The sequence below is a fragment of the Numida meleagris genome, chromosome 3, assembly GCF_002078875.1.
Source record: "Numida meleagris isolate 19003 breed g44 Domestic line chromosome 3, NumMel1.0, whole genome shotgun sequence".
In the NCBI taxonomy this organism is placed as follows: Eukaryota; Metazoa; Chordata; class Aves; order Galliformes; family Numididae; genus Numida; species Numida meleagris.
In genome coordinates, this window is record NC_034411.1 from 67,090,106 (window position 1) to 67,103,496 (window position 13,391).

General features: G+C 39.1%; 1 protein-coding gene across 7 annotated transcripts in view; it reads right to left on the reverse strand.

Annotated features, from left to right (window-relative positions):
- ARMC2 (armadillo repeat containing 2) overlaps positions 1-13,085 on the reverse strand; it is a 67,912-nt gene extending 54,827 nt beyond the window's left edge. For 3 of the 7 annotated variants that reach the window (XR_002437072.1, XR_002437073.1, XM_021392294.1), the window contains exons 1-5: positions 12,674-12,867; positions 8,132-8,353; positions 6,948-7,020; positions 4,429-4,597; positions 3,019-3,226 (exon numbers count right to left, since the gene is read on the reverse strand). Coding sequence is in view for 5 of the 7 variants with exons in the window: in XM_021392294.1 (XP_021247969.1) it covers positions 3,019-3,226; positions 4,429-4,597; positions 6,948-7,020; positions 8,132-8,353; positions 12,674-12,852 (851 nt within the window). In the remaining 2 variants the exon portion in view is untranslated. Of the gene's footprint in view, positions 1-3,018; positions 3,227-4,428; positions 4,598-6,947; positions 7,021-8,131; positions 8,354-11,809; positions 11,910-12,649; positions 12,868-12,903 lie in introns of those variants that run through there. The other 4 variants (XM_021392295.1, XM_021392297.1, XM_021392298.1 and 1 more) reach the window with 4 other exon arrangements.

The window sequence follows — 13,391 nt, forward strand, 5'->3', positions numbered from 1 at the left end:
CTGCTTAATATGAAGGATGACAGGACTAATAAAGTTTTCACATTTCTGTAAGTTCAGTCTGTTCCTGCATATAATGTGCGATATACCATTGAACTTTGTACAAGATGCTTTAAGTATGTATGACACAGAAGTAGCTGCAATCTAATCACAGCCATCACCTAGTTGATATAAACATGCTCTATTGAGAAAGAACACCAAAACTCTCTTGCAATGATCCCTCTACGGTAATGGAACCTTGTATACAGAACTTCTATCCAGAAGAAACATAAGGAAATATATTGAAGGACAGATTTGCAATACCTTTCAACTGCCTTGTCAGATGAAGAATGATATCTCTGAACTGAGAAAAGGATATAAACCAAAGCTTGCCTGGCTCAAGCAGTATCATGCGAACACTGACCTAATGTGTTTATTGTCATAAGTCTAAGTAATGACTTCAAATGTATGAGAGCAGCTGAGATTACCTAAAGCCATTCCATCATACAGTGACGTGAACTGCTTGGGCTGATACAGATGGGAAAACAGCCTGAGGGACATTTATACTTTACTAAAGGAAAAGCACCTGGTATTATTTTCATGCACACTGTAGTATTGCGGTATGCCTGGTATTCAAAACCATGTAAGCACCTGAATATTGTTAGCAACCTTCAGCACAGGGGTATAAGCTCCACAGGCAGATCTCTCAGGCTGCATTGGCAAAAATGATCTTCTCAAGTACAGACAGCATGCACAACCTGAAGAAGGCAAAGATGCTGCATTCCAAAACACAGACCTTGTGTTCAACACAGAAAAGAGGGAAGAATGTTACGATGTTCTTCTGTTTTGGAGAAAACAGATTTGGAAAAATCTTAGAAACAAGATTAGAAAACATTTTTCTGTACTTGATACCTAATTGAAGCAATGTGTTAGATTCAACTACCTTTAGTATTATTCTCCCTAGTTTGAATACAGCACGTGACAAGCTAGAAGCATTAGAAGTCCACTTTCTATGGTTAGAATCATTAGCATCCTAACTATAATTATAGGAGTCAGAAAATTACGTAACAAGTCATTAAGAAATTAAGCAAGTGGAGCTTATGAAAAATGAACATTAATAACCTAACCTTCAAATGTGCATAATGATATTTGAAGAACTAAAAAACATATCATTTTCCCCTTTCTATTTTTTCTATGTTCTCAAAATTTTCTTACAGAGAACTCGAACTGAAAATGTCTGTAAGACTTCGTGTTGCAATGAGCAAACTTGTCAGCAACAGGCCTTTTTTGCCAACTGACAAAAAAATTTCAAAACAGAAGTCAATAATTCTCCGAAACTATTTTCAAAGTAAAAATCACAACATCCTGTGTTTCAAACTACCAGAAAAACTCCATGATTATGGCACACAATGCCATGTAAAATGGGTAATTGTGAAAAGCATCATAGCAAAAAACCCAAACCAAAAACTTGTGGAGCTCTCAAGCTTATAAAGGACAAGCACATACTTTATGAACAGATAGCAGGAATGCATAATGAGCACTAGGTTACTTATTTAAGCAGACCTTCAAGATTTAAAATTAAGACTCAGAAGAAAGGTCATTCTCTCCAGTTAGCAAAAGTAGCAAATGACCTATTCCTATTAGAGATGCTTGGACACCATTAAGTAACTATCTGTTTCAACCGCTGTACCAAATTACTTCACACCACAGCTTTACTAAGTAAAAGTCAAATTACAATAACTTATGTAGTACGATAATTCATACAGTTTTTAGCTAGGAAGTCCTTGAGGTCACAGATTTTAATGGGAGAAAATTATTTCACACCAAAGCTTTCTTTGAGTTTTACATATGCCCACCCACACTTTTTCCATCTCTGAGCTTTCACCCTTCTCCCTCCCCTTATAATCATGAAACTTTTTCTTTGCTCCTTCTTGTCTCAAGTCTTTTAGAATCTTTTTTTTTAATTTTGCTTTCAGTTTAATATAGAAGAAGAACAATACAATAGCTCTGCTATGTATCAGTTCCTATAACATCTTCAGCAGACAACATGCTCTAAAGTATTCGGTAACATCACCAAGTACATTAATGAAAGGCTTTTTATTTTATAACTTTAAGAAAATTCTCCTTAATATAGAAGAAGCATTAGAATATCCAGAAAAATAATTTATTCATAAGCCTAACAGTGAGCTAGAATGAAGATATTTACTGGCAAACACTTATTTTTAACGGTGACCAATTGTTTATGGGATGTGTTATGAAGATTAAGTGTTATTTATTCTTTGATTTACAGACTGTTAGATCTGTCAATATTATTCACAGCTGTCTGCCCAGCTACTAATGCAGCAGCCGATACATCTACTGATCACAAAGCAGAACGTTCCTCCCCATGCAAGAGTTCAGATCTGAATTAAATAGAGAAAAAAAATGACTTCTGAATTACAGAATGGATATAATTGAGGTTCACTAAAATCAGATTAAATGCATGTAAATCTCATTAATCTGTCACCGCTGCTTGATCACAGAAAAAAAAAGAACTAAAAAATTCAAAGCTCACAAAAAATAAAAATCTGCCTGCATTTCCAAGGAGTTTAAGCTCATTTTTGTGTATGAATATATTCCCTCAATACCAGAACTGAAATCGTACCTCTACTCATCTATAGAGATGAGGCAAGAACACATAGCACCTTAAAACAACAGGCTTGAACTAGGAAAAAAAAAATTGAATTTAAACTCAAATATTCTAAATGCAATTACTAGAAGACTTAGTTTTGAGATGTTAATGATAAAAAAAAATAAAGTTTTTGCACATAAAGCAACTCCCTATCTACAACTTTTTGGACAAATTAATCTTTCGACTATAGAAACTTCCTGGGAACAGAAGTCTTAAGAATATTTTGTCCAGTAATCTGAACAAAGTTTTGTTTTAATGTTTCAGTGCTACCTTAAAATTCCATTCTAAACATTTTGATACTCACACAATGGAATGACTAGAAAGAAAGGTTGTGTGGAAACTGCACGTTACTATACTCAAACAATACTGACCTTTCACCTTTTAGTTGAAATAAAAGTTTTCCTGCTGTGCCTTTTAGAACATCTTCCCTTTCCGGTTTCCCACTATGCTCATTACAAATTAATTGCCCGCTTTTGTCATTAAATGGTGTGTATGCCCTTTGCTCTGCCAAGCAGTTATCATTAGTTCTGTGAAGATTACTCATCGTAGCTGGTTCTCCACAATCAAGCTTCTCTCCATCTGAAACAGCCAAAGAGAATATATTTTGTAGGAGTGTTCTTACACAGTAAATACACAGGAGGGAGCTCAAAATGAACTACTTGTTTCTCATGCTATAGTATCCAAATTTTCTTGCATCGGTTTAAAAAAGTGAGGGCACTTGAGACTTTTCAGCAAAGCATTCGAAGTATCTTTATGAATATCACTCCTTTAAGGTTTAACTTCATTTTTACTTTATGCTTTCAATCTTTCAACTTTTTAATTTCCCCTATACAGACAGGAGGATTGTACCTTGTAAAAGAAGTGATTATTTTTCAGGATCTGAATATTATGAAGGCAAGCAAATGGTAACTTGTACCTCAGTATGTACCCATTAGGAAAAGAACCTGAAGAAATCGAAACCTAGATAAACATTTACAGGATACCAGAATGGCCAGAAGGGGCAATAACAGGTAATAGCTACGTTAGGTTCTCAACTTCTTCAATTAGTAACATCAGCACATCACGGCTAATGGATACTTGTAGAAGATGTGCACGGTAATGCAGTAAAATTTAGTACTTTCTGCATAGGACTTATTTTGCAATAAGATAAAAAAAAGTGATATTCAATTTATCATATAAAGTAACAATCCCAAGCAATGGAAGAATTGTCATTTTTGTAAATGAGTCTTCATCAAAGACAGAGTTCTAGCACTTTCCATAATGAGTTAGCGTGCAGGAAATCAAGATCGCAAAAGTAATTTTCTTGCAGATGGAAAATGACTTAAGCAACATGTTTAGTGACCTTTATTAAGTCTCCACTAATGAAACTTAACACTAAATATGATGTAGCTGGAGACCTGTCAAGACTTATTACTCCTATTTACTCTTCCTTTTATGCTCAAGAATCCATCAAAGAATCTCCTTAGAAGATGCCATCTCATTATCTCTTTAAATATTTCAGCATTGACTGATAATTAAACCCACTGAAGAAAACTTTCAGGAAAAAAACCTCCATCACTTAAAAACCTATAGGAAATAAAAGGCATCTGAGAATCTTTCAACTTATTTTCAGAAATGAAAGCCGGTCTCATTTTTGGAAATCATGTTTTTAGGACTAGCTTTAAGCCATTCACTATTTTTAAAATTTACTCTGAAAAGGACTTGATGGTTCTTTAATATGATAATTAATATGATATTAAAACACATCATGCAGTTATATTTGTAGGAAATTAGATTCTTACGGTGATCCAGGGGAGCCATTTTAGCAGGGAAGACATCTCCCTGAGAAGTTCTTCTAAATAACTGTGCCCGAGCACTGCTGACTTTTCTAACCTCTGCAGCATCCACAGCAGGCTTTGGAAGGGAAATTGAAGATTCTTCATCTTCTGATGAAATAACCACTATTGGCTTCTGTCATAAAGATAAGATAAAAGAAATTTTGGTAAAAGCACAATTACATTTTTGTTCAAGCAAAACTTAAAAAAATTAAAAGAACAGACTATTTATGCAAAGAGGTAAGTTCAGAGTAGAACAGTAAGAGTTACATAGGTTTACTCATGAAGAAAACACATCCAAAATCTAATGATAACATTTCACTGAACAAGCCAGAGCACTTATACTAATATTACTACAGAAAGCCATTTCAAAGCAAACATTCAGAGATGCAAAAAACAAACAGAAACTAACCTACTAACCTAAGCTGTTCAGCAGAGTAAGTGAAATTTGAAATTCTTTCCCTTAGAAATACTCATTTATAACATTATCTGCAGTGTGCTTATTTATCATAAAAACATCGTGTCAAAGACTTCTGCTAGCAATTCTAGAGACAAATCCCTTCCTTGTGATTTCTCTTTGAGAGCTAAAGTAGTATTTCCAAAACATTTCAAACGTGTTCCTAGCACGTATATCACTTCCTATCACACTGTGACAAGTCACGCAGATCCAGAAACATGTAAGTTCTCATTTTATTCATGTCAGTATCTTCCATCTTGAAGTATACGACCAACACTCTAAACATCTAAACATGTTCTCGTGCTTTACATAAACACATTACCATCTAATACCTGGGTTCTCTACCAATTTTATTTACAATAAAGAATCCATTTGAAAGTTTTCAGTTTAACCCTCAGGAGCTTAAGCGAAGAGAGCCCAAGAGGGGAGACCCCACCGTCCACAACCACTGCAACTACTACATGCTCTACATTTACAGTGTGTGGAAAAGACAGCTTAATTACTGATAAGATCAAAGCAAAAAGCCTTCCTTTCCCCCTCCCACCACTCACACACAAACTAAACAAAAATTTAATAGCAGCATTTAAATCCAAACATAGATATATTTAATCTATACATAGGTACGGTATTTTCAATCTTATTGATATACACACTCTATTACTTCATCAAAATTACTGAGATATGACATTTCTTGGAAATTGTTGAGGTTTTTTTCCTACTTTCCCAAGAAATACCACATTTAGTATATCGTCTAAGAAATTATATATACAGCAGGCATACTTAACTGTTTTAGTGCACTCTCTTCTCCTGGACGTGAAACAAATGATTGTGACAATACTATATTTAAAGATTAAACATAAAAGACTTACAGAGAAGATTCACTTATAAAATGGAAATAATTCAAAATTTTCACGGAGGGAAAAAAAAAACGGTTTCTTACAGATACCTCTACTCAATTTTTAAATAAACAATAATCAATTTCAGATCTATATAGATTATGGATGTGTACAGATTAAAAGCTCAATTATAGATGTGTAAGTCTAATACAAAATACCACCCATTAAGTGACTTTCAAGTTGCTGACCACAGAATCACGGTTGTGGCTGGAATGGACCTCTGGAGACCATCTGATCCAATCCCTTCCTTAAGCATGGACACCTAGACTAACATAACCCAGTACCTCATACATAAGTTTCTTTTGAATCTTACCAAGCAGGAGACTCCACGGCCTCTCTGGGCAATCTCTGCCATTGCTCTGTCACCTGCACAGCACAGAAGTGCTTTCTGGTGTTCAGAGGAATCTTTCTGTATTTCAGTCTGTGCCCACTGCCTCTTGTCCTGGCACCACGGGTACTGAGCATGGCTGAAAAGAGCCTGGCTCTGCCCACTTTGCACCCTCCCCTTCAGGTACCTATATACATCTATGAGAGCCCACTGAGCCTTCTCTTATCTACCCTGAACTGTTCCATCACTCTCAGCTTTTTCTCATAGGAAAGGTGCTCCAGTCCCTTCATTATACCTGTGAACCTTAACTGGACCAACTCTCTAGACGCTCTGTATCACCGTTTTACTAAGGAGCCCAGAACTGGACCCAGCACTCCAGGTGCAGTCTTGATAGCGCTGAACAGAGGGGAAGGACCACCTCCCTCAATCTGCCAGCAACGTCCTTCTTAAAGCAGCCCAGAATGCCATTCAGCAAGGCATACTGTTGACTCATATTGATGCTTGTGACCTTCTTGTATTTTAGTAATCTTAAACAAGAAAGCTGACTAGAGTTTCCATCTTCTGATTCTTGTTAATGTCACTCATAATTTTAATGCAATATAGTAATATTTATATAGTTGACATTATTTCCAGCTTCATTTAAAAAAATGACAAAGCTGACTTTGTAAGTCTCAGACTAACATTATAACGGTCTTTTTCTCTCCAACATGTTTCAACAATACCCATTTCCATTTTATGTTACATTGTATAAATTCTTATCTATTTTTATGTCAGTATTGCATGGAGTTATATCCAGAGTACTCACATAATCCAGTGGGCTAAGACGAACACCAGAAGCAGGTCTTGATTCAGCCAAATCAAAACTGGAAGCATGAAGACTAGGATAAAGAAATTAATCATAATTGAATAAAGCAGATGCATGCTTGCCACAATACAGTTTACTTCACACACATCTATAACAATTCTCTAATATAAGCCTAGCTTAACGCACAAACACAACTGCGCTTAGCACCCAAGCTATCTGACACAAGCTGCAGAACACTGCAGGGCAGAAAACTCAGGTTTGTACAGGCATGACAACACTCCTTGCTGTAGCACAGACAGAACAAGCATGGATGTCAGCCTGAGCTATCTTATTAGCTGATCATCAATGAACAGCCAAGTCATTCTCAGGATCTTGTCTTCTGCAAGGGCACACTATATAACATGAACCATAAGATATGCAGAGTGCCTGAAAACAGTATGGCCACTGACTCACCGTTCAGACACGGATTAGCACCCTCTCTGGCATGCCTCACACTTAACATTACAAATACAGCTGATATATCCTCCCTATAGCCATTAAATAATTGTCATACAAGGAGAGCTAAAAAATGACTGGGGAGACAGATTTTAAAAAAAAAAAGAGAGAGAGAATATAAAAGATCATATCCAAAGCCCAATGTACAAGAGTTCTTTCTTTTGTAATAAGACAGAGACCTATTGCATTCTGTGAATCATGTTAGGTAGTAAAGTCATACACAGATATGTAAGAAATAATTTAAGTACTAAAAATTCTGTTTTAAGGTGAGCATTTTTAATTTCAAGAGCTACAATTTTGTATTTAAAAGATCTAAAAAAGTGCTGGAAAAAAAAAGGATCTTTTACACAGTTTATGATGAAATAAGCATGCTTTCTCAGTTTGTTGAGAAAATATAAAGATTGTTTCAATTTTTAAAATATTGTCTTAAAAAGAAAGGTGTGTTACAGACCATGTTTTTTTACACTATTCTCTGTATGCAAAACTAGTATAATGACTGCTTGTGGTAGCTCTAATCCACAGGAACTCCTGGGACATGCAGATTAACACCAACAGTAAGCATCATTAGAAGTAGGCAAAGGATGCGATTAGGAATACAGATTAACACAGGAGAAAAATCACCAGGAACATAATTACACATTCAAATCTTGCTGCTAAAGGATGTTTGAAAAATCTTAAAGTCACAGTACCTAAAAACCGAAGGAGGTCTACTTTGAGGGGCTCGTGAAGATCCAGATCCAAAAAGCTTCCTTTGATCCTCTGCAGGTGTCAATGGCCTCTGAGTTCTTAGTGTTCGCAGAACACTTCTGGCTTCATTTACAATCTCAGAACTGGTCTTCTGCTTTGACACTGAAAGTCTGTAGAATGGCTCTGGCTTTTCCATGCTTTTATTCTTTGAAGCTTGCCTTCCTCTGTAAAGTAACATACAGGAAGAACAAAGTACAACATATAAAAGCAGAGAATGCCATGCTAGTTTTAAGTTACAAACTATTAATGTATTAGTGTTTCTTCTACCTTAAGGTAGTCAAAAAGGATATTACAAAAAAAAAAAAGTCTCAGAGAATAACAAAGTGGTGGAAAATAAGCGCTTATTGATACTATATTTCCCTCCTTATTTCTCAGTTCTATAGGAAAATGCAGAAGCAGAGCAGAAGGCCTCTGATGTGGAGAACATTTATTTTTCCAGTGGGAACTAAAAATTACCACATTCAGTACCACTGTGCTTTCTTGGCAAAACACTGCACTCCCCACTATAACAGAAAATTTGTTTCCTACTTATAAAATATAATAGTCCAAACAAGAATTCAATAATAAGCCTTAAAGAGAAGCGTTATTTCCAATTAACTTAGGAAAAAAACAATAAAAGTTACTGATTTTACCAAGGAAAGCTTCCTCATAAGTCCGAGGCATTATTATCAGTAACCGATAAGCAGAGACCCCAAGCACATCCAAAGACAACACCAACGCAAGATAAATTATCAACCCAAACTTTCAGTCAGTGTTTTATTCTGCTGCATCTTCCAGCAAATGCAGTGAGCAATGGAAGACTTCCTTCAACAGTCTCTCAAAACGCCCCCAAAAAATCACTCGCTATCCTGGTGCAGGTCTCTGTAGATTTCACCCTTGTCATTTTGCAGCAAACCTACCATGAACTTTAAGCTATCAAAAATTCATTTTGTGTTTCAAACTCACTTAAACATATGTTTCTGCACTGTCTTTGACTCAGACCCTATCTTCTCTCCTCTCGTTTTGTTTATGACAAAGAACCAACAGTAGATCAGATACTGCTTTCTTGTTTATTTCTGAACTGTCATAAAATGGCTTCATTGGGAAGGGTCCTTAAAATCCACCCGGTTCCATCTGCCTGCCATGGGCAGTGCTGCCACCCCCCAGCTCAGGCTGCCCAGGGCCCCATCCAACCTGGCTTTGAGCGCCTCCAGGGATGGGGCACTCACAGCTTCTCTGGGCAGCCTGTGCCACTGCCTCACCGCCCCCTGAGTAAAGATGGTTCTTCCTAACATCTAAGCTAAATCTCCCCTCTCTTAGTTTAAAACCATTCCCCCTTGTTCTACCACTATCTGCCTGCTTAAAACATCAGACTCCCTCCGGCTTATAAGCTTCCCTCAGGTACCGGAAGGAACCATGGAGAAAAAGCCCTATTTTTCTAGTTTCTTTGTTCACTTCTTCCAGCTGCCTCTTCTTTCTTTCAGGGTCTGTACATGCTGGCACAGTCTCTTTAATTAATACACAATCCAACCCCCTCAGGTTAACTACACAAGGTCACATTGGACAGTAAGGAGCAGTGCACAAATGCCTTTCATTTCAGTGTGCAGAACGGCAAAACATGGGAACAGATCAGGAGCCCGAGCCTGTCAGTGTTCTTAATCTTTCCTGTTACAATTACTACACTACTTTTCCTCACTGTAACTGAATTTAGCTACGATCCATACTCTTCCCTCTATAATGATTCAAGAGCATTAAGTAAGCAATTCCACTGTGGAGCTGTGTTTGGAACAATTATACAACTACTTCTCACTGAACAGGGAATGTAGATCACCACTGCCTATTCTCCCAGCTACTTATAACTCAAGATTTTGACCTATAAGTTGAAGGTCTTATGTGTAGGGCATAAGCGCAACAATAACCATGTTGAACAGAAACAATACTAAAATATATTCAGCATGATTCTACAAATCAGGAATGTGAAGTAATTCACATTTTTTCTTTTCTGGTCCATGCATTTCCAGATCTCTTGCTGAATTTTAAGACTAAATATCTTACATTCAGTCTCTAAAGAGCTAGCTCTTGAAGTCTCTGAGCTTTGACATTGGAATGCCATAGAATCATAGAATCGTTGGAAAAGATCTCTAAGATCATCTTGCTCAACTGTCAACCATCATCATCATCATCATCTCCACTAAAATGTGTACTATATGGTATTTGCATCCATGTTCTCCATAGTTATATTAAGAAGCCACCTGAGATATGATGTATTTCTGTGTCTCAGTACCATCTCTGATACAACTACCTTCAGTTGTTAATGCTATTACCAACTGCAAATCATCTATCCTAGAAGTACATTCATTTGCAAGTCGCAGTTAAGATTTCCAGTATAGTAACTTTTTATTTGTCTTCACTTCTTACCTATTTCATTTTAACTGGTAATAGCACTTTTCAACCATAAGCTTAATTAGTAAGTTCTACCATTTGGCCACTGTTTGGATCGCACTTCCAACTCATTAAGAATTAAGTTTTAATAATTAACATTGGAAAGGGTACCTATGATTTATTTGGAACGTCTGACTGAGCTCACACTGCTCCTCTGGTGCATCACATTTCCCTGCTGCTGCTGTAGGAGTGGCGGCTGGCAGGTCTCTGCTTTCAGGCACCCAGCAAATAGGAGAGCAGAGGGCCTAAGAGCTTTCATGGGGGGCAGCCACGAGCACAACTTAAAGCTTATCACCAATCCCACGATAGCATTAATTCTTCCTAATTTTGGCATACAGTACTGTGATGCACATTCAGAACTGTAGTCCTGGTAGGATACAAATATATCACTAATTGTTATCCCATAGTTATTAGCCGAAAAATGTAATAAAGCACAGGACAACAAGTAAGCAATGTCATAAAATAGGAGGATATATACATGATAAGATAAGAAAGGTTATTATTTCTTGTAAGCAATTAAGAACCATGGAAATTCTTTATCTGAATTTGGCTGCTGTGCCAACATGGTGTGCCATCACATACAGTACAACCACTTTCTCTTTCTAAAAGGCTGACAGAAAGATTTATATTCCCTATTTTATCATGCCTAAGGCGGAAACATTTAAGTATCAAGCAGCTGCTCTGCTGCAGCAGCGCTCTGGGAGGAAGTTTCACCTGCTGTCTCCCATCCCAAACCCCAGAAGCTCTGAGCAAGTACCCGAAGCTAGTTATATTGTGTCAGTTCCCTTCCTAGAAAACTACAAATCAGTGCAAGGAGTAGAGAACAGAAACACAGGATGAAGGAAGGATGACTGCACCAGCTGCCTAGACTGCCATCTAGTTTTATCCTTGTTTGTTTGTTTGTTTTAAATGAGGCTATTTCTATTTGGTTTTGTGTTTATTGGTAAGATTTTCTATATAAATTCTTTTCAAAAACTCTACTTTTGCATTTTTTTTTTAAATACAGTATCTTAGTTAAAAACCAGAAATAATTCTAATTTTCTGCGCTCCTTTCTAAAAATCCATCAATATTCCTATTTTGCTTGCCAGTCCAGCAGGGACACATACAGGCAACAATGCAGACTCAAGGTCAGCGTAACTGGTATGCACAGATCTTGTCCCTGCTGCTGTCACCATTTCCCAGGTAGCCTTTAACTTACACAGGTGATGCTCCTCTCTGTCTCTCACCAGTCTCTGAAAAGCTGTACTCGGTCTCTTGCCTTTTCTACTCACTTGCTTCCTCCAGAGGTCTTGTCTTTACTGTACAGAAAGATTTGAAAGCAGCAGATAACAGCACAGGATCAGAGAGCACCAGCTCAACAGAGTATGGTTCAGAGAACCCCAGATCAGTCCTAGCTATCACTAGCAGTGAGATAGTTGCACCCTCACAGTGCTCACTCTGGGTCAATCAGCAAAGCCTGGCTGAGTGCACCAGGATAGCAGAGTCAGTGCGGTGCCACGTCTACCTCAGATCTCAGAAAAAGGATCATTTCATCACTAAAGTACATACAGAGCTCTAAGCACTCACTAAGCACAGCATTGTGTCTCATAGCAGTACCAGCTTCAGGCTTAAAAAAGCAGCAAATCATTACAGCAAAGGAATAACCTTCTGCAGACATCAACCTTATCTGGAAGACCAAAAATGTTTCTAAAGCCCACTAAACAACCACGCTGAATGAATACGAGGTATTGCAGTGGGCTTAGCCGTAAAGGTTCCAGGCAGCAAACACTGACTGCCTCACCGCACCAGGGAGGAGAAAGCCCGTGCCGGAGCCGTCAGCGTTCTCCTGGGAGACGGCTGAACCCAGAGCCCGTTTGCCAAATCAGACTCTGGGGTAGCTAGCACCCAGACGGGGTTAATCAGTCAGAGTGAGCTACCAGGGAGGATTATTAGATGGTTTAACAGTAACTATTGCGAAGATTACTACAACAACAAACGGCAACTCATCGTTCACAACCGACAGGCTCTCAGCTCAGAGAAATTCTGAAGAAGTCGTTACCAAAAAGAAGAAAGGCGAACGAACCCTCTGCACCCCCGAGAGCGAGGCCCGGTGAGGCACTCAGCCCGGGAGCGACACTCTCCCTCCTCAGCCCCGGGACGAGCAGCGCGGCCCGGCGGGGGGCTGCTGCCGCCGGCAACAGGAGCTGCCCCGCCGGCTCCCCTCCCGCTCCCGGCTGTTCCCATGGCAACCGCGCACATCATGGCCGCCAGGCCGCGGGCAGCGCGCCGGTGACGGACAAGCCCCTCACTCACCGCCGGCGGGGAATGGCGGCCCCGCCACAACCGTGCCGCCCCCCACGCTCCCCTCAGCGCACCTGCGGAGGCGAAGGAGAGACGTCGCAGATGCCGGGACGCCGAGGCGCTTGCGCGGGCGCATGCGCAGCGCGCCGAGGCGGACTGAGGCGTGCGGGATCGTAGCTGTAGGTGTGCGGCGTTCGTTGTGGTGGCCCCGTAACCCTGCAGAGGGGTAGGGACAGGGGTCTTGCTGCAGGAAGGGGCCCGTGGGAGGTGGGTTTCAGGTGGCAGGCACTTCTTTCGGTCTGTCCTGGCCTCCATTGAGGACCTAGTAATAGGTGGCAACAGAACAAACTTACTGTTGACAAAAGTTATTTGGGTAAAGTGGAAATGTTGGACGTGTGCTGTTACACTGACTTCTTTCCAAGCTCAGATTTATACTGATTGAAACGAGTGCTGTTAAACGTTTTTGACAGAGTAAGCTAGCGGCTACAAGCATTGGTCGC